General features: G+C 43.8%; 1 protein-coding gene across 7 annotated transcripts in view; it reads left to right on the forward strand.

The window, feature by feature from the left end:
* FAM107B (family with sequence similarity 107 member B) overlaps positions 1-18,114 on the forward strand; it is an 82,883-nt gene extending 64,769 nt beyond the window's left edge. For 6 of the 7 annotated variants that reach the window (XM_032244018.1, XM_032244019.1, XM_032244020.1 and 3 more), the window contains exons 2-4: positions 8,363-8,546; positions 14,648-14,798; positions 15,362-18,114. In XM_032244018.1, coding sequence (XP_032099909.1) covers positions 8,419-8,546; positions 14,648-14,798; positions 15,362-15,478 — 396 coding nt within the window. In that variant the 5' untranslated portion in view covers positions 8,363-8,418 and the 3' untranslated portion in view covers positions 15,479-18,114. Of the gene's footprint in view, positions 1-5,572; positions 6,024-8,362; positions 8,547-14,647; positions 14,799-15,361 lie in introns of those variants that run through there. The other variant, XM_032244015.1, reaches the window with a different exon arrangement.
* Positions 18,115-18,988: the final 874 nt, after the last annotated feature.

Genomic DNA, 18,988 nt, shown 5'->3' on the forward strand with positions numbered 1-18,988 from the left:
ATAACTGATGAGTGACCTAACCAGGGATTCTAATCCAAGATGGGTGGTCTTCAGGTCTGATGCTTTTTTTCCATTATGCTGTATAACTTCCCATGGACTGTACACAGTTAAAGATGGATGAAATAACAGAACTGTCAGAATACAGCCGCAACCTAGTGACTATGGACAGTAATTTTAATAGCTATGGAACATGTACTCTTTGTGGGCATGCAAAAAAGTGTACTGATTGAGGGTGAATTTTCAGAGGGAACACACCTGCGTCACAAGAATCTGTATTTTCCAGAAACAATCTTATCCAGACCCTGGAAGCGCCATTTTTATTGCCATCTATTCACTCCCCAACTAACCATTATCCTGACACCTAATATCAAAGGTTGGTTTTCAAAGGCTGTTTTGCCTGGCTTTGAACATTATGTACACGGACTCGTGCAATATATACTCTTCTGCCTCTGGCCTCATTTGCTCAACACTGTATTTGTGAGATTCAGCTATGGTTTGCTTGCAGAATTGTCAGTCCATTTTCATTGCTGCATGACATTTCACTGTATCAGCACACCGTGATTTACTTACCCAGTCAACTGTTAGTGGACATTTGAGTTGCCGCCAGTTTGGGACTATTATGAATGGCACTGCCATGAACATTCTTACAGAAACATTTATGTTAATATGTTTTCATGAAATGGGTCTTTCCTGCCTCCCATCTCACTTTAGTGTCGTCCTTTGCAAAACGTTTTCTGTTTGAGATGATTAAGCTATGATATTAGAAGGCTTCTGAAGTCCTGTTAGAGACAGGAAATGGTTCTGTTAAAGTCAAGCCTGGTTCCTCCATCTGTCATCCCAGCCCATGGAATGCTTAAGAGCTTCCCTTTGGAATCACACAGACTCAAGGTCAGATCTTGGTCCTGTCCTTTGGCAGCTGGGTAACCTTGGGCAGCAGTGACAGTGTTATTGTTACTAATTTATTCTCATTCGTTGCCAATGACAGTGCCAATAGCAGATGACATGTGTTGAAGGCTTACTGTATCGCAGGCACTGCGTCTGGTGCGTTTCTTATTTACTCTTCATAGCAGCCCTGTGAGACCTGCCACTCCTGTTTTATTGCTGTGGTTGTTGAACTGGCGAGGGCTCTTACCCAAGATCATACTTAGAATAAGTGAAGAACCTGGAACGCAGATGCAGGCAGCCCCACCCAAACCTATGCTCTTGAAGCTGTCAGCCTCATTCGGAGACTGGGAAGTCATGACCCCTACCTCATGGGCCATGTGAGGACCAAATGACGGGGGAAGCTTACATGTATCACCCAGGTCACATGTACACCAACTCCAAGATGGATGCCTTTTGCCGCATCTCTCTGAATGGCCAGATGCTTTTGGGGTGTGCTTTGACCACAGTGCAGGAGGGCAGGGCGGGCATGGATGCTCTGCTCTGGCTGTCCTAAGGAAAGCAGACCTGCCATTCCAGACCCCTCATTAGTTGAGGAGCCGTCGCCACCTACTGGTCACTCCCCCCTCACTTGGGCCAGCTTCTGGTTGATCTTGTCAGATGTCCTGTCAGTCAGCTGTTTCTTGCCCTCCTTAGAACTCGCTCCCTCCTCCTCTGCCATTTTCTAAATATAAAATATGTGCCTGATTTGTAGAAATACATTTTTGGTGGATGAAAAAACTGATGAGAAAATGAATTTGATACTTTCCCAAGAGCATCACTGTTGGGCATTTGTCCAACAGCATATTGGCAGCAAAGTTCTTTAGTTCGTTCTTGTTTTAAATGACGGTCCTGGGAAGCCACAGGGGACTGTCCTACAGCCATAGTGGAGCTTGGCAGAGTTTGAAACAGTAACATTTCTGCACTTACGTAGATGACTGTGGTGGGATGTTGTTTTTAAGCGTTGGTGTGCACCAGATTGGTGGCCACAGAAGTCCTCTGGGCACTTGTCTGTTACCTTGGAGTACTTTGATACCACTGTCTCCTGGTCTAAGGTGGAATTTTTAGGTTTGCCTTAGTGCCAGGCAAGTCAGGAGTTTGTCAGAGGAAACCAACTGCCCTTTGGAAAAAATTCTTACTGGAGCTCAGGCTCCTGCCTGTCTGGGAACTGTGGGTGCTGAGAGAGATGCTTTGGATCCAAGAGGCATCTTTCCCTTTTCAAGCTGACCCAGCCCGGAGTCTGCTGCCTTATGTAACATGGGTTTCTCAGGGAATTGACAGTGGGTTGCCAGAATCTTAGAGACAGCTTAGGAAACAGACTCTCCAAACATATCTTGGAATTACATTTAACTTTCCGGAAGTTGTGGCAGTTTAAAAGTTTGTTTCACTTTGGTTGGTGGTAGCACACCTGTAAACTGTACATGTCGTCATGTGCCAAGAGATTGTTTTAAAAAGGATTCAAGTATTAGTGCTTCTAGATAGAATTAGGTCTTAAATATTTAGGTAAACATGAAAATTAGCATAATCTCTAAATTCTGACATTGAAATCTTGTAGGATTAGGTTTTGGATTTATTTTATCTGTTTGGTGTAGAACTGCACAGGTACAGAGCCCAGGCAGTCTGCCGGGGCAAGCCAGCTGCGGTCTGTGTTCGTTTTATCAGCCCAGTGGTGAAAGTTTTCCGAGCGAATGGTAATTCACCGCTGGAAAGCAGTCAGCAGAAGTACCTGGGATGGCCAGAGAGCTGGGCCCAGAGTGAAGTTTGGAAAGGGAAAAACATGAAAAGCAAAGACTCAAAATCAATCCATAAGGAGGGGACTTCCTTACCCTCTGGGGTAGTACAGTTGAATAATGACTTCCATGTGTTGCTTAGTGGAAATAAAGGTAGAATTCTCATCAGGCAGCGTTTTTCAGTGCGTGGTGTGTCTGTCTAAAACCCAATTCTCTGTTATTATTCAATAGCTTAAAAATCTCCCTCCGTTCAGAACAGTGTGAGAGGCCCTTGTCATCAGGCCTGCCTGTTTCTTGCCCTACTCTGAATGACTGGAGCCATTCAGAACTTCATGTAGCACCTTGGCAGGGTGATGGACAGAGCTTTTTATACTTTCCAGAAGCTTCTTATGGTAGTTGCATGAATGGGTCCAAGAACCACTGAATGTTATCAGTGAGAAAATCTGTGGGTCACTCAATTGAACTGACATTTTTGAATAAATCAAAGCGTAGAGAAGCAGAGCTTCCTATACAGAGTTCCCAAGACTCGTAAACGAAATATGTAATGTTGTTGGTCACATAGTTGGGCTTCAGATAGCTTCGTTTTACTGAGTTCTCATGTTTGTGCCAGGGATTTTAGAGAGCCCTTGCATACACATTTTATTCAATTCTTACAACATTTATTTTACACATAGGAGAACTAGGGGTCAGGGAAGTTAAGCTTTGTCCAGGATCTCAAACCAGTTTTATTTCTCCTTCACTGAGCTGGTCCTGGTTTTCCTTAATTGACTTGCTATGTTTAAAGTAAATTACTTTGAATAAGTTACTTGACCACTGAGGTGACTGCGACAAGGTTATCATTGTGTTTATTTCTAGAAACCTTGTCTCATGTCAATGGTAACATTTGCTTGCAAAGTGCTTGCACCTCCAGACATTTCCACCGCGTCTTTATTCTCAGGCTCCTGGGTTCCTTGATGCTCAGTGTGGAAATCTACCTGGCCACTCAACCCCGCTTTCTGCACTATGCCTGTGGCTGTGGAATCCAGGTGGCTCAGGGGCACCCTCTGTCCTTAGCCCATGCCTTTGCTACTTCATTTAAGTCATATTAACTGAACAAGTCCAGAGGGTCAAAGGAATAGGAACATAAACCAGACATGCTCTTTGCAGTGAAGACAGGGTAAGATTTATATCTACATGGCTGTAATACAAGGTGACGATCGACGAATACTTAGGAAAAGAGAACAAAGAACATTCCGTAGAATATGGGAAGGCATCAGGCAGATGTGGCATTTACTTGGATCTGCAGGATGTGTGAGTTTGGCTTCGTGGAGATCTAGGGCCGTGGCGGGAAAAGGCTCAGCATGCCTTCTGAGGGAGCCCTGCTGCTGTAAGATGCGGGGGAGGAAGGCGGGGTGTGAGGGTGTGGGGAGCAAGAGTGTTTGTTTCAGTTTGATTTGAAGATAGGATTCGTGAGATGCAAGCGTTCCCTTACACCAAAGTTGTATTTTCCAGCGTTGGTAGCAGTGAGCTAGATGGCTGGCAGAGGGAAGAGAGTTGTGGAAAAAGTCACCGTGATGGTTATTGTGTGCTCATCACAGCTGCAGGGTAGGGTATCGCTGAGAAGCAGCTGGAACCCAGATCCCACATGGTTCTCCACCACCACTGCCTGGAGTACAGAGACTCAAGGATGGGGTTGCTCCAGGCCCGCTCACCCCCTTTGTTACTAAATGACATTTTCCAGCCCCCAGTGCGGCCTGTGCATGAGGAGCTGCAAGGACCCTGCCGCCTGTTCTGAGGCCAGGCTTAGGTCTCCATGCTTAAATCAGACCGAGGGGCTTCTGTGCCCCCTTTCCCAGCTCCAGCTGTGAAGAAGGACAAACCAGTGAAAAAGAAGGAAGAAGTTTGGCCGTGTTGACAGCATATACATATACTTCAACATGCTGTCCCACGGAAAAACGTGCTGCTCCTGGGCTGAAATGCTAGATGCCTTACACACACCTCTGTGCAGGGCACCTGTGTGGTTGAAAAGTCCACCACAGCGCTCCCCTTCTGCACCTGCTCCCAGTGCCTGTGTCTCTCTAATAGGAGACAGGCTCGACCGCCCCTCACCCCACTGGTCCTATGGGAGAAGAAATACTTCCAAGCAACTAAATCTAAAGGGAAGTCAGAAAAAAGTCCCAAGAGAGGGCCTGTTTCCTGGACTCAGACCTAGAGCTGTTCTGTGCTGCACGCTGGAAGCCCAACGTCCCTCCTGGCAGCAAGGCCCACGGCATGTTTGTATACCAACCCTGACTTTCAGGAAAGGCTGGGAGTGGGCATCTTATGCTGTCTCTAGTTGTGGGAGTAGTGGGAGTGGAGGGACAGAGGGAGAGGGGATGGAAAGAGGAGGGCGGGCAAAGCCTGAGACCGTGGGGGCCAGTCAGTCGGGTAAAGGAGAGCGAGTCACCTGGGCTTGAGCGCTGACTGCTCCTGCCTTGCTGTCACCACTTCCATGTCAATCACGCATCTCAGACTCAACATGACCCAGATGGACTTGTTCTTTCAGCCGCCCATCATGGCAACTCGAGCCTTCTGGTTGCTCAGGCCAGAAACCTCTGAGTCATGCTTGATGCCTCTGTGCTTTTCACGCCTCGTGTCCAGTCCTTCAGGAAGTCCCAGAGACTTCACCTTTAAAATACACCTTGAATCAGGCTCCCCGCCCACCTGTGCTATGGTTGTGCGGGTCTAAAGCATCTCTCACCTGGATGACCCTTGTAACTACCGCCCTGACTCCCTGCCTGCCTGCCTTCAGCCCATTCTGAACCTAGGACCTGGAGTAATCTTTGAACCTATGAGTCAGATCTTGTCACTTCTCTGCTCAAAACCTGGAAATGGCTTCCCATGGCCCTCAGGATGACGACCAGAGTGCTGGCACTGCTGGCACTGGCCCTCAAGTACCCACACTCTCTGTCCTCAGCATCCCTCCCTCCCCTGCAACCACCTAGGCTGCTTTGCCCTTCCTCATCCCCACGAGTCACCCTCCTGCCCCGTGGCCTTTGCACGCCCTCTTCCCGCGCTGCTGATCACCAGCCTGCTCTTCTGTCACATTGCCTCCAGCTCCTCCCCGACTATAATAGTTAGGTCAAGGTCAGAGGCATTTGTCTGTTTGGGCGTGACATCATGGAGATTATCCATGGCGTAGGGCAGAGATACAGAGCCTTTTATGGAAATGTGCAGCTGTCTTGTCTATAATTAACTAGAATGAAACTGTGGTTGGTTTTTCAGACTCCTGTGGCTGCATAGAGGTGTGTGTAGTGTGCATGTAGGATTTCAGCCTAGGAGCACGTTTTTCCATGGGACAGTGCGTTGAAGTCAGGCTGGCTGTGATGGGTTCCCTGAATCATCCTCTGCGAGGTTTGTAATTGTCAATTACGTTCAGGTTTCGGGCATTCTTGTGAAGATCAATTCAGATAGAGTTTGAGGAGCGTTTGGTATAATTTATTATCTATGCCTTAGTGTTTGATAATTTTGAGCCTTAATCATGCAGTGATACTTAAGATATTTAAACACATGTTGCAGCTACATTATTTTTTAGTTGACTTAGTCTTTGGATTCTCATTCTCTTTATTTTCACATTAACTTTCTAAAGATGTTGCTGTAGTTTGGTGGACAGAAGGTAACACCAGGAAGTGCTGGGGGCAGGGTCGTACTTTTCGTCAGGGCAGGCCTCTCTGAGAAGGTCATGCTTGGGGAAAGACCTGGAAGGAAAACAGCAGGTTGAAACCCACATAGTGCCTAAGGAAGGAGACAGCAGTGTCACAGGCCAGCGAGCACCGTGCCGGGCACGAGAAACCTCTGCCATTGGTGCAGGGTCAGCATTGATATGTTTGTAGTACAGGTTGATTTGCTGAGGCTGAAGGAAGCGATAACGACCTGGGTCTGGTGCCTCTTGGCCGACAGGTGAAACAACAAGCACTAAAACTTAGAGAAATCACAGACTGATTCTGAGGCAGCTTTGAGGCCTTACTTAAGCCTGGGTGTACAGACTCGGTGTGGACTGAGTGTGTCTCAAAGTCAGTTATGGGAGGCACGATGGATATACATTTTCTTTCCTTTTCTGTTTTGTTTTGCTTGAGACAGAGTCTCGGTCTGCTGCCCAGGCTGCAGTGCAGTGGTGCAATCTTAGCTCACTGCAACCTCTGCCTCCAGGTTCAAGCAGTTCTCCTGCCTCAGCCTCCCAAGTAGCTAGGATTATAGGCATGCACCACCACATCTGGCTAATTTTTGTATTTTTAGTAGAGACAGGGTTTCACCATATTGGCCAGGGTGGTCTTGAACTCTTGGCCTCAAGTGAACTGCCCGCCTGAGCCTCCCAAAGTGCTGGGGTTACAGACATGAGCCACTGTGCCCAACCTCTTCATTAAAAAAAAAAAAAAAAAAAAATCTTTTAGAGATATGAGGTCTTGCTCTTGCTGTGTCACCCAGGCTGGAGTGCAGTGGTGCAGTCATAGCCCTCTGCAGCCTCCAACTGCTGGGCTCAAGATCATCCCACCTCAGCCTCCTGAGTAGCTGAGACTACAGGCATACGCCAGAATGCCCAGGAAATTTAAAACTTTTTTTTTTTTTTTTAATAACGGGCCTTGCCATGTTGCCCAGGCTGGTCTTGAGCTCCTGACCTTAGCAATCCTCCCACATCAGCCTCCCAAAGTGCTGGGATTACAGGCATGAGCCACTGCGCCCGGCCTCGTATTTTCTATTAGGAATACATGTGGCACAGAGGTGGGAGAAGCGCAGTGAAGCAGCAGTTTAGGTCCTGTGATTGTGATTGGCGCTCAGCGATGCTATGCATAAGGTAAGGGAAATACGCAGCTGAGTGGGTAGGAGAAAGGTTAGGCCTCTTAGGGTCTGGTGGAGGGTGATCGATTCCATCTTGTCTTTGTTCTGTATCTGTTAAGTAGGTTTATAACCAATGACTGTCAGTGAAATATTTAACAAACTCCAGTTAGACAGGCAAGAGGTTGGCTTTAGTTTATAGGCCTGGCTTTCCTGACGCATGTGTCTGACTGCAGCCATTGTGGGCTAGTGTTAGAATTTTCATTTGAACTTTGTTTGTATTTTTTGGGTGGTGGGGGGCGGAGTCTCGATCTGTCACCAGGTTGGAGTGCAGTGGCACAATCTTGGCTCACTGCAACCTCCGCCTCCTGGTTCCTGCCTCCGCCTCCCGAGTAGCTGGGACTGCAGGCGCATGCCACCACGCCCGGCTGATTTTTGTATTTATAGTAGAGGTGGGGTTTCACTATGTTGGCCAGGATGCTCTCGATGTGTTAATCTTGTGATGCGTCCTCCTCAGCCTCTCAAAGTGCTGGGATTACAGGTGTGAGCCACCGCACCTGGCTGAACTTTCTTTTTTCTGATGTACTCAAGTGCCTGTTCTGAAGTGATATGGAGACAGGGTGGCAGGAAGCATCCTGTGTGACTGGAACTCAAGATGTTTCAGTGGCAGTGATAGAAGTCAGGCCATAGGGCTCCTTGGCCTTAGTCATGGGCAAGATGAGACCAGGCCACCATTCTCTTCCCTGTCCCCTCCAGTTACATTCCAAGTGCTTTAGAAGTTGTATCAGTGATGCCCCAGAGCGGACCCAGGAGGGTGGCATGTGTTCGATGGTGAGCACAGATCTGCGGAGCTCTGAATGTGAGGGAGAAACCCTAGCAGAAAAGACCGCAAATGAGTATTTCTCATCTTTCTCTTGCAGACGGCCCACCTGAGAATTCAGACCCTAAGGACTCCTATCTCATTCCAAGAAACATCATGGCTGAGCCAGACTACATCGAAGATGACAATCCTGAACTCATTAGGCCTCAGAAACTGATCAATCCTGTCAAAACCTCCCGGAACCATCAAGATCTTCACAGAGAACTTCTTATGAATCAAAAAAGGTAAAATGGTTTCTTGAGCATAGTCTTTTTTTAGGGGACTTTTAAGATAATGATATTTAATTTTAGTTGTATTTACAGAGACTTCAAAGAGTGTTTGATTTCTTGCCTTTTGTTAAAGCTTCCTTATTCCTTCTCACATCCTTGTGCCAGGTTATCCCTCCCTGAGGCAGAGCCCCTGCAGGCGGCAGCTGTCACTGCAGTGGCGGGCAGTGCTTCCAGACTCCTGCAGTCCTTCCAAAGTGGATGCGTATTGCAAAATCCAGAACGAAGAGGCTGGATTAAGGATAGAAGAGAATGTCCCAAGTAGAAGGGAAACACATTCTTAAATTTACAATCTCTGAATTTTCTCCTTCCATTGGGGGAAGTGTAGGAATCACGTAACTATTGCCTGATCAAGCATTTGTCAATGATGGGGAGAAGTCTCTAGAACCATATTAGACTTAATAGATAGGACACCACTCATGTTTTTGTTTTTGAGTAGCATTTTAAATGGTTATTATCACAGTTTTTATTATTAACTATTTTGGAGGACAGGATAACATTTACCTTCTATCTACTTTGTAGACTCCATCTGTGCCATAAATAATTTTGGATGTGGGGCTGGTGTGCTCTGCTTTTTAAGTAATTTGGGCGGGACAGGAGACTAGGAGAAATGAGGATGTGCAGCTACTTTTCAATTTAAGAACCAGGAAGCTTCATTTAGGATTATTTTCAGATCTTGTAATGGATGGCTAATTTTCCCACTCTGCGGAGCCCTGGTGAAAGGTCTACCGTTGAACTGAAAGATATGCAGATCAAGTTCAGCAATAGGGTCATTTTGGAGGGAGGCCTGGTTAAACTTAAACAATGTTTGAAAGAGGATCCAGGGGGCATTTTTATGGCAATTCTCTCTCCTGAGAGTACACTCCAGCTAGAGCTAATGACTCGTATCCCAGGAATTCTTTGTAAATACATTTCTCCCTCTGGAGTGTGGGAATGTGGCTTGCTCCTGTTTTATCCCCAGCATATACTGGGAAGCTGTTGGATTAATGTTTATTAAACTGAATGCAAATGTGATCATTTTTAATAAGTGATCATTTTTAATAAGCTTCCATCTCTCTTTGTCACACAATAGAAGAAAGAATACATGAATTTGGTATTATTATGCCCAAAGCAAAATAAGACTATCAAGTTCCTAAAATAGACCACAGAATTTGGAAGCCATCCTATCCTGTCTGAGAAGTCATGTCTTCATTTTGGTGGAAAGGTCGTCAGTTTAGTAGACTTCAAAACAGAGTAGCAGCTCTCACTCACAGATTTTTAGATTACCTTCACCTCTTTGGTCTCCGGTTCCTTATCTATAAAGCATAAGGTAGGGGACTTAGCTGCTCTGTAAGAAACATTTTAGCTCAAACTTTTTCTTCTAGGAAGCCTATGACAGGGCTCCAAGTCAGAATAGAGGTCAGAGTAAAACCAACATTTGCAGAATAAGTGTCCTCTAAATTATAGGCTATAAATTATTCTGCAAAAATGTATTTAGTAGTTTGGGTCATATTGATGTAAAACCTACAGATTTGTGCAGTTGAGTCTGTTTCCACATTTTTTAGAGAAAGCACTTCCATTCTGTCTTTGTCTGGCCCTCTCTCTCTTCTCCTTGTTTGCCCAGCTCAACTAACCTGAGAGAATGCCACGTTTCCCCAAAGTACTATGATGTAGAGAGGACGTGGGCTTTGACGTCAGAGAGAAACGGTAGGAGTAATCTTAGGGTAACTGGTTAAGGAATCATCTCAAGATCGCATAACAGTTTTTGAAATAGTGTTTAGAAATAAAAACAAGTTTACATGGAGGCTTGTACCTTTGCTATGCATAGCTACGAATTTAGCTCAAAGCTCAGTAGCAGTTCAGACAGTTTTTCCAGTTATATTTTAGAGATTATATGTTAAAGGCCAAGTCTCTGCTTAAGAGAACAAGCACCCACAAGTCGTCTAAGTGTGAAGCCTGTGCTCTTTCTAGCATATAATCCTCCTCCTCTGTTTACCATCTTTGGGGCCAGGCTTAGTTTCAGGTTAAAAGTCTTGAAGCCACTAGGTCTGACTGTTAAAACCCTGTGTCAGGGTCTCAGTTTCTATAGGTGTTCTTCATGGTATAAAAAGGCAGATTTCAAAAGACGTTTTGTTGTTGTTAAAGATTATTATTGGAGGGATCTTTAAAAAAAATTAAGAATATTTCTGATATAATTTGGAGAGATTCTGTATTCTACAAAGAGTACTTTTTGGAATAAATAGGTCACTTAAAAATATCCCTAAAGTTGGTTCTTTGACTTGTATATTCCAAGCCAGTGGCTTGTAGTTCCTTGTTTTTAGCTGACATTCTTTTGGCATGCTTTGCTAGACGGAGAGTTCTTCAATAAATACTTGCAGCTGTACAACATAGGAAAAGATGGAGGCAATTCTAGAGATAAGGATACAAGTTTTGTATTTGAATCCATGCAGGTAAAACTGACTAACTCAGAAATGTAAATGACACAGGCCAAACCAGAAGATTGCAAGAGTAAAGAACAAGGGCTGAAATTCAAATGCAACTTTTCCCTTTACCCCAAGAAAAAGAATTAGGCCAGGAGATGTTGGGCTAGGTGGGCAGGCATGTTCTGTGATGGGCAGAGCCCCAAACCTTTCCTCTGGTTGAGTACTCTCCCAGCTGAGAAAGTGACTTCATTTATGAATACATAGGTACACAGAGTTCAGGTAGATGTGGAATGGAGGTGGACTCTCCCCGTCTGCCCTTGAATATATTTAGTGGTTTATGTGAAATGTACCTTTCAAAGTTGTCCATATGTTTCATACTCTGGTGGTGGGAATATAAATCATTCCAGCCTTTTCATAGGGCGCTTTGGCAGTACTCATCAAAATATGCAATGTGCAGATGCTTAGCCAGCCATTCCACATGTATAACTCTAGCCAGCAGAAATACTTGTAGAAGAGTACAGCTATAAACGTCCACAGAGGCTCAGTGCCTCGTTGTTTTTAATAGTGAACAATTGGAAACCAACTAGATGTTTGTCAATAGGGGTGTCGCAGAATTGTGGCACTCCTGTGCTATGATGTGTTGTGCAGATGTTAAGACGTTCACATAGGCATAGAAAGTGTGGAGGAACATAGACCGAACTGTCGGTAATGCTTATCTCTGGATGTAGGAATAGGTAGTGGCTGATGGGTACAGGGCCTCTACTTTGCCTAATTTTGGGGCCACTGTTCAAATAGGACTTTTGCAGTAGAGATGGTGCTCCTCTGATTTGTTTAATGGAGCTTTTGCTTTTTATTTAACATATGGATATATTACCTTTCTTTTTCTGCAAAGAATACTTATTAATTTTATAATTTTTAAAATTGGCTTTGCCCACTTTAGTAGTCACAGGTAGTTCTGAGCAAGAAGCTGATTTGGAAATTACTATTGCTCTTGGGTGTTACTGTCATAAGGGGGTTGAAAGTGCTTGCTAGCTGTGTATGTCAGAATTGATTAAAGAGAACCAACTATTCTCACGCAAGGGTTGGTATCATGGTTAATTACAGAATTTAGAGAAGCTCATCTCTGTCTGTCGACACTGTCTCTGCTCCATTTAGGCTTAGGGAATTATATGGGCAATGCCTGACTTTTTCCATTCAGCACAGAAAGTTAAGTAATCCACTGTGATAAAATATTAACCAAACTTCTATGACTTCTTGACTGCTATAAGTAGAGAATATTTATCATATAAGCACCATTTTCCTAAATTTTTTGTTGCTACATATTTTATCTTACTGTCACTATTGTATAAGATCTTTGATAGGGAAATGAATACTGTATAACACTGAAACCCATTCACAGGTTGCAATACAGTGTCAGCCAAATGTGCCATACATCAAATGTTCAGCAGCTTTTGCATAATCCAGAAGAATTTAGTAATGGTTGAAGTTAATTTTGCCAGTGAAATGTAAGGAAAGAAAAATGTTTGAAATTTAAATTATTCAGATAGCTGAATTCTTAATCCTAAAATTTAAATCCCTTAATTCTGTCTGTAGTGTTATATCAGGTTTCCTTTTTTTTGAGACCGAGTCTTGCTCTGTCACCCAGGCTAGAGTGCAGTAGCATGATATTGGCTCACCACAACTTCCACCTCCCGGGTTGAAGCAATCCTCCTGCCTTAGCCTCTGAAGTAGCTGGGGTTATGGGCACCCGCCACCATGCCTGGCTGATTTTTGCATTTTTAGTAGAGATAGGGTTTCATCAATTTGGCCAGGTTGGTTTTGAACTCCTGACCTCGTGATCTACCTGCCTTGGCATCCCAAAGTGCTGGGATTACAGGTGTGAACCACCTTGCCTGTCAGTATATCGGGATTTCTTAATAGTCATGAAACTGAGTATTTATTCAGATTACTTGAAAACACCTTTTCCTGTGGTTAATAACACCTTTATTTTGAACAGAGCAACTTACACGGTGCTGATTAAAGATTTAATCTCTTCATATTTTTGACCCTCTTGTTTGGTCTTGATAACTGTGAAACAAACCATAATTAAATCACAAAAGCTACCTGCTTCTTTTGTTTCACTGGAAATTTGGCCAATTTTTTTTTTTTTTCCAATAGAAAGTTCTGATAATGAAAATTGGGAAATTGAAGACATATGTTAATCTGACTGTGTGTCCTCTGTCATTAAAGATGGAATACACTAGCTGGCTGTGGTCTCTCCTGCCTGTAATCCCACCACTTCGGTAGGCCAAGGCGGGTGGATGGCTTGAGCTCAGGAGTTTGAGACCCAGCCATCGCAACCCGGCAAAACCCTGTCTCTACTAAAAATATAAAAAATGAGCTGGGCGTGGTGGCATCTGCCTGTGGTCTCACCTACTCAGGAGGCTGAGGTAGGAGGATCGCTGGAGCCCAGGAGGCAGAGGTTGCAGTGAGCTGAGATCATGCCTCTGCATTCCAGCCCAGGCAACAGAGAGCCCTGTCTCAAAAAAAAACAAAAACAAAAAGATGGAATATACTGATTTTTACTCTAACAGTTAAACAGACAGAGATCACACTGGAGAAAATGCTAAGACACGTTTTTTCCCTTGACTCCTCAATTATTTCATATGGAGGGTGCCTAGTTCACTAGATACCTGAAAGGGTTTCGGTGGAGGAGCACTGGACTGGGAGTTAGGGGATCAAGGCTCTGGATGGCCATATCCTTCAGTAACAATATACCCTTGGATGTGCCTTTAAATGTACAAGAACCCTCTTTCAGATCTGAAAAGTGAAGGGTGGGAATGTTTCCAGGGCCATTTTACTGTCTAAATTTCTGTGCTAGCTGGTCTTGAGGCTGCCTTTAGTGCCTAAGATCAGGGGCTAGAGGCCAGGCACGGTGGCTCACACCTGTAATCCCAGCACTTTGGGAGGCCAAGGTGAGCGGATCACGAGGTCAGGAGTTTGAGACCAGCCTGGCCAACATGGTGAAACCCCATCTTTACTAAAAATAACAAAAATTAGCTGGATGTGGTGGCACATGCGTGCAATCCCAGCTACTTGGGAGGCTGAAGCAGGAGAACTGCTTGAACCTGGGAGGTGGAGTTTGCATTGAGCCGGGATCGTGCTACTGTACTCCAGCCTGGGCAACAGAGTGAGACTCTGTCTCAAAAAAAAAAAAATCAGGGGCTAGATTTTGGGAAGCCTCCCCTCCATGCGGAGCCCCCTCATTTCCTGAGCTGCTCCACCTCCATCTCTGTCTCTGTCGTGAGCACCCGTCAGCGTCATCATACGAGCACCCCCACCCTCACCGCCCTCCTTCACGTAGCCTAGTGTCTTTCACACAGCAGGTGGCCAATACATTTCTCCTGAATGAATGGATTTTATGTTCTCTTTGGAGATCTCCTCTTGCCTTTCTTTCACCCTGGTGAATTTCTGAGATCACCATGTTGCCTACTGTAGCCTAGTAGGTATCACACTAATTCTGTAGACCTCTTTTCTGTGGTTAATATTGTAGGTTAAAGAGTAAAAAAAACAAAAGAACTGAAAAAAAAATTGTAGGTTAAATTTCTGTTCATAAAAAATGTAGCCATTAGCTTAATGTTTTTTTTTTTTTAAATTTTTGTTAATGCTTTTTTGCAGGGGTCTTGCTCCTCAGAACAAACCAGAATTGCAAAAAGTGATGGAAAAAAGAAAACGAGACCAAGTAATAAAGCAGAAGGAAGAAGAAGCACAGAAGAAGAAATCAGACTTGGAAATAGAGCTATTAAAACGGCAGCAGAAGTTGGAGCAGGTAAGGGGGATTGGCTGGAAGCTGTCTTTTTTTTTTGGTCCTGACGAATGTTGGAGTGTCGGAGCAGGCAGGATTTACCAGACATGTCGTGTATACATTTATACTGTGAAAGAAACATTGGAGACCAATGCCAGCAAATGGGGTCAAATACATTCAAAGCAGTGACAAGAATCCTACTGAGGACCTGAAAGAGATCCCAGAGGCAAAAGCAAAACAGGGCCATGGCACTGAATTCACACAGTGTGCTGGAGTGATTTAACAAAGTTCATCTTTACGAAGACTCCAGAGCAGCTGTGTGTTGACCTGAGGATTTGTTTCCTTAGCTCTGTCTTTTCAGTTCTTGTCATCTCGTGGCCCTATTTGCAATGGCAACCAAGTGGCTTCTGTTTCTGTGCAGAATTACCCAGACTCTATCCATCCATTTGTCTTTAAAAGTGGGGGATCAGGAGAGAATTTCTTCCACGGGGCAGTAAAAAGTGGTCAGGGACTTTGAAAAGAGAGAGGAGTATTTTGAAAAGCTGCTTGGTTTGTCAATAATTTTTCCTTTCCTGAATTTCATTTAGCTTGAACTTGAGAAGCAGAAACTGCAAGAAGAGCAAGAAAATGCCCCCGAATTTGTGAAGGTGAAAGGCAATCTCAGGAGAACAGGCCAAGAAGTCACCCAAGCCCAGGAGTCCTAGGCCAAGGCTGCACTAAGATCCCGCATGTCCCTGCTTGTCACCCCACAGAGCTGTCTGTGGGTGCCTCCTCAACCTCAGGGCAAAAGCCCCTGGAGAACATTCCAGCCAGCAGAGAATCTTGACTTTCAGAAGGATTTGGTTTGATTTTCCCACTCTCTGGGTGGTTGCCTTGCTGTGACAGTTGCCGTTCCTATTCGCCAAATGAAGGGCAGTGCCCCGCACATAAGTTGGAATGATGGAGCTGTGTTCAGAGACATACCAGAACCAACAAACCAAACAAGTGAGAGGAAGCGGACACTGGAATCAGTTCTTGAGAGTTGCACTACTTGGTTTTTCTTCTAGTCCAAGTTCAGTGGGACCCAGAGCCTTTTTTCTTTTAAAAGCTAAAAAAAAGTGTTTAATTCCTCTTTGTTATCTCTTAGGTAATTTAGATCACCTAGAAATGCATTTAATCTGTGCACCCACTGTTTGTAATTTTATTTTGAGCATCTAGAATCTTCTTGTTTAATTTATACTTTCACCCATGCTACAGTTAACACCAGAGCAGGATTGTTAATGTTGAGCACAGCCACTACCCTTGTTGGCACTAAATTTAGAAACAGGGTGAGAAGGTTTAAAAGCCTGTAAACACCCATCTTGATTTTACTTTGATTCCTTTTGGTTCTCTGTGTGATAACAGTAGGCTACATAGTGACATTCCAGTTCCCAGAAGGTACATCCTGTCCGTTCATTTATTGCTTTGATTACCAGGAGGGTCTTTGTTCAGTTTTGTTTTGAAATCTCTTGCTGAGCTAGTTCTTTTAGATGGAATAATCTTCCAGTCCTTTAGAGAGTGGAGCTAGTCCCTGTAACCCAGCTTCAGCATCAGAAGTAGAAGGCCCCACGCCTTTTCACTCTTCCCAGAGGAGTGTGGGGAAGGTTCCCATGACCAGCTGGGCAGTGAGGATTTCTCTAGGTATTTGAATGTGAAATAAGTGTAGATTGGTCTCAAGGAGGCTTCATCAGAAGACTTATAGCATTTGGATGTCTAATGATAATATCATTAGAATCCAAGCTTTGAAAGTGTCTAATGCTCATTATTTCTTTTTTTTTTTCTTGTGAAGAAAGACTGTTTTGCCACTGTCTCAGCGATGGCGCTGTTGACACAGATGATGTCGATGACTACTGTATTGCATCTCTCAGGAACAGCCGACAGGAAGGGAGGGGCTGCTGAGTTCCCTCGTTCTAGCTAGCAGCCCACTCCTCACAGAGGGGGCCGAGTTACAGACAGCAGCAGCATTCTCATGCAGAATTAGTTTTAAACTGCCAGTGTGGGCACCGGTACCTTCTGCCTGATGATACGGAAGAATTTTGGGGGATTTCGTATTCTCTCCGTAGAGACAATTCAGCCAGTCATTTCTGCATGGGAGACTCTTCTCGTACTTCTTTTGAAAACTCACAGAAAGCTGGATCCAGAGCTTTGGAATCCTTCTTTAGCATAGTAGAAATTAGCCTTCTATGGCAATGCTTTAATGTTAGCAGTTGACAATTAGGCCCATATTCAATCCGAATGGGAACAAAAGGAAACACAATGATAATATACTGCTAGTTAGGGAAACATGTCAGCTGATTACACCTGAAATGGATTATTTCTCATCAGCAAGTATTATTTGAATAAAATAAGAGATGCTTAAGAAAAATGGTTGCTCTATAGTAACTTGGTTTCGAAGAATGGAATGATAACTATTTTTTTCTATCGTTCTTCCTTTTGAGAGAAGAAAGGGATGACGGATGGTGTTGAGAAGTCCACTTCTGATTGCACGTTGACTAGAGTTCTTCCTCTGGACTAGTGACGCTGTTTGTAAAATGCAGATTCGGGACTGGCTCATATCTTTTTATCTAACTAGATGTCAGATCTTGAGGTCTGTATTCTTGAAGCAATTCTGCCACGTGATCAAATTCACAAGGGCCCTGACAGTCTCCTTTAGAAGGACCAATTCTGTTCCTAGAACTTAACTAGAATTCATTCTTCACTGAAAAAAAAAAAAAAAATTATTTAATAAAAATTTTTTTTTTTTTTTTTTAATATCACTCAAATCTGCAGGATTATTTGTAATTCATAATATAAAATCTGGCCAAAAGGAGACTTGTAAATAGCGTAAAGTGGTGTCTTATGCTGAATGGTGGAATGTATAGGCAGGGAAGCTCTTTGAAGTTGTCAGATCAGCTGGGCTCGCAAGCCTGATTGACACAGGCCGTCAGCCTCCTCTCACCCCTTAATACTGTGCAGCGCAAACCCCTAGGACTCTTGAACATCCGAGCTTTGTGCTTTGAGCCACTTTTTGACAAAAATGGCTCCATTTTCCCACAGTGTGGTTTTCTTAAAATAGTTCAGTGTTTTATAGTCTCATAGTCGTAGTGTTGCTTTCTAAGCTATAACAGTCGACTTTATTCTTCTACTCTGAAAAACCTTGACTTGTTTGAGTGTATATAATATATATAAAGGGAGCCTTAATGGATTGCTTTTCATAATTTAATATTTTTTGTATTTGCTCTTGTATAATTGTTTTTAACGGAAAGTATTAAAGAATTGAGGGTGGAATTCTTAGAACCAAAGTTATTCTTAATAAAAATCACCACATGCTTGGACCATGCAACTATGTTTGTCTGATCTGTTGAAGGTGGGCATCTGGAACAGAACGGGGCAGGGTTCAGTGCAAAGGTGAGAGGTGGGTCCAGAGTCTCCCTTTTGATGACTGTCCTAATTGACAGCCTTGCCCCTAAATCGCTTATGTCCAATGCCTTGTGGGAGTCAAGCTGATAGTTCATCATATCAAAGAGTCATCCTCGGGTATTTATGGCACTGTCAATTACTCTTTGCAATAGACCATATGGCCCGTTAGCAGCAGCCGTCAGTTCTTAGCTCAAAGTATTGTGAATTTTAGGTAGTTTGGTAGGACAGTGGGGGACATGGTTTGGGAAGGGCCTTCGTTGAGTGCGTTTGACCCCAGTACGTATGTCGTGTCTGAAGTGTGATAATGAGGTTTTTTTGCTTATTCAACTAAATTAATGTTATTCCTCAAAGAAGAGACTGGAAAAGTATACACCTGATTGCATTATGCTACTGGTTAAAATGCTTTGGAGGTTCAAGTCATTTTATAATTATGCCTTTATTTTTCAACTACAAATTATTACTCACTTGATCACCCAACTTCTTGTGTCTTTGGACTCTTTTAAAGCATTGTATCTACTGAGGAGAGTAAATATTTACTACCTTTAAGGTTACACCATGAACTCTAAAGCCAGTGCAGAAGATAGATTACAAAAATGATTTGAGCAGTAGCTGCATCCTAATAGCTAGGCAGTTTGCCCATGTGACTGTGTTGAGGCTGTCAATCCATTTAATTGGACCATTACCTGTGTGTGTGTGTGTGTGTGTGTGTGTGTGTGTGTGTGTTTTACAGTATTGGTAAAGATTTGAAAGAAGACAGGGCAATTAAAGTGTTTAGTAAGATTTAAAATACTGGAAGT

Source organism: Sapajus apella, unplaced genomic scaffold, assembly GCF_009761245.1.
Source record: "Sapajus apella isolate SASKATOON/1434 unplaced genomic scaffold, GSC_monkey_1.0 scaffold53, whole genome shotgun sequence".
Lineage (NCBI taxonomy): Eukaryota > Metazoa > Chordata > Mammalia > Primates > Cebidae > Sapajus > Sapajus apella.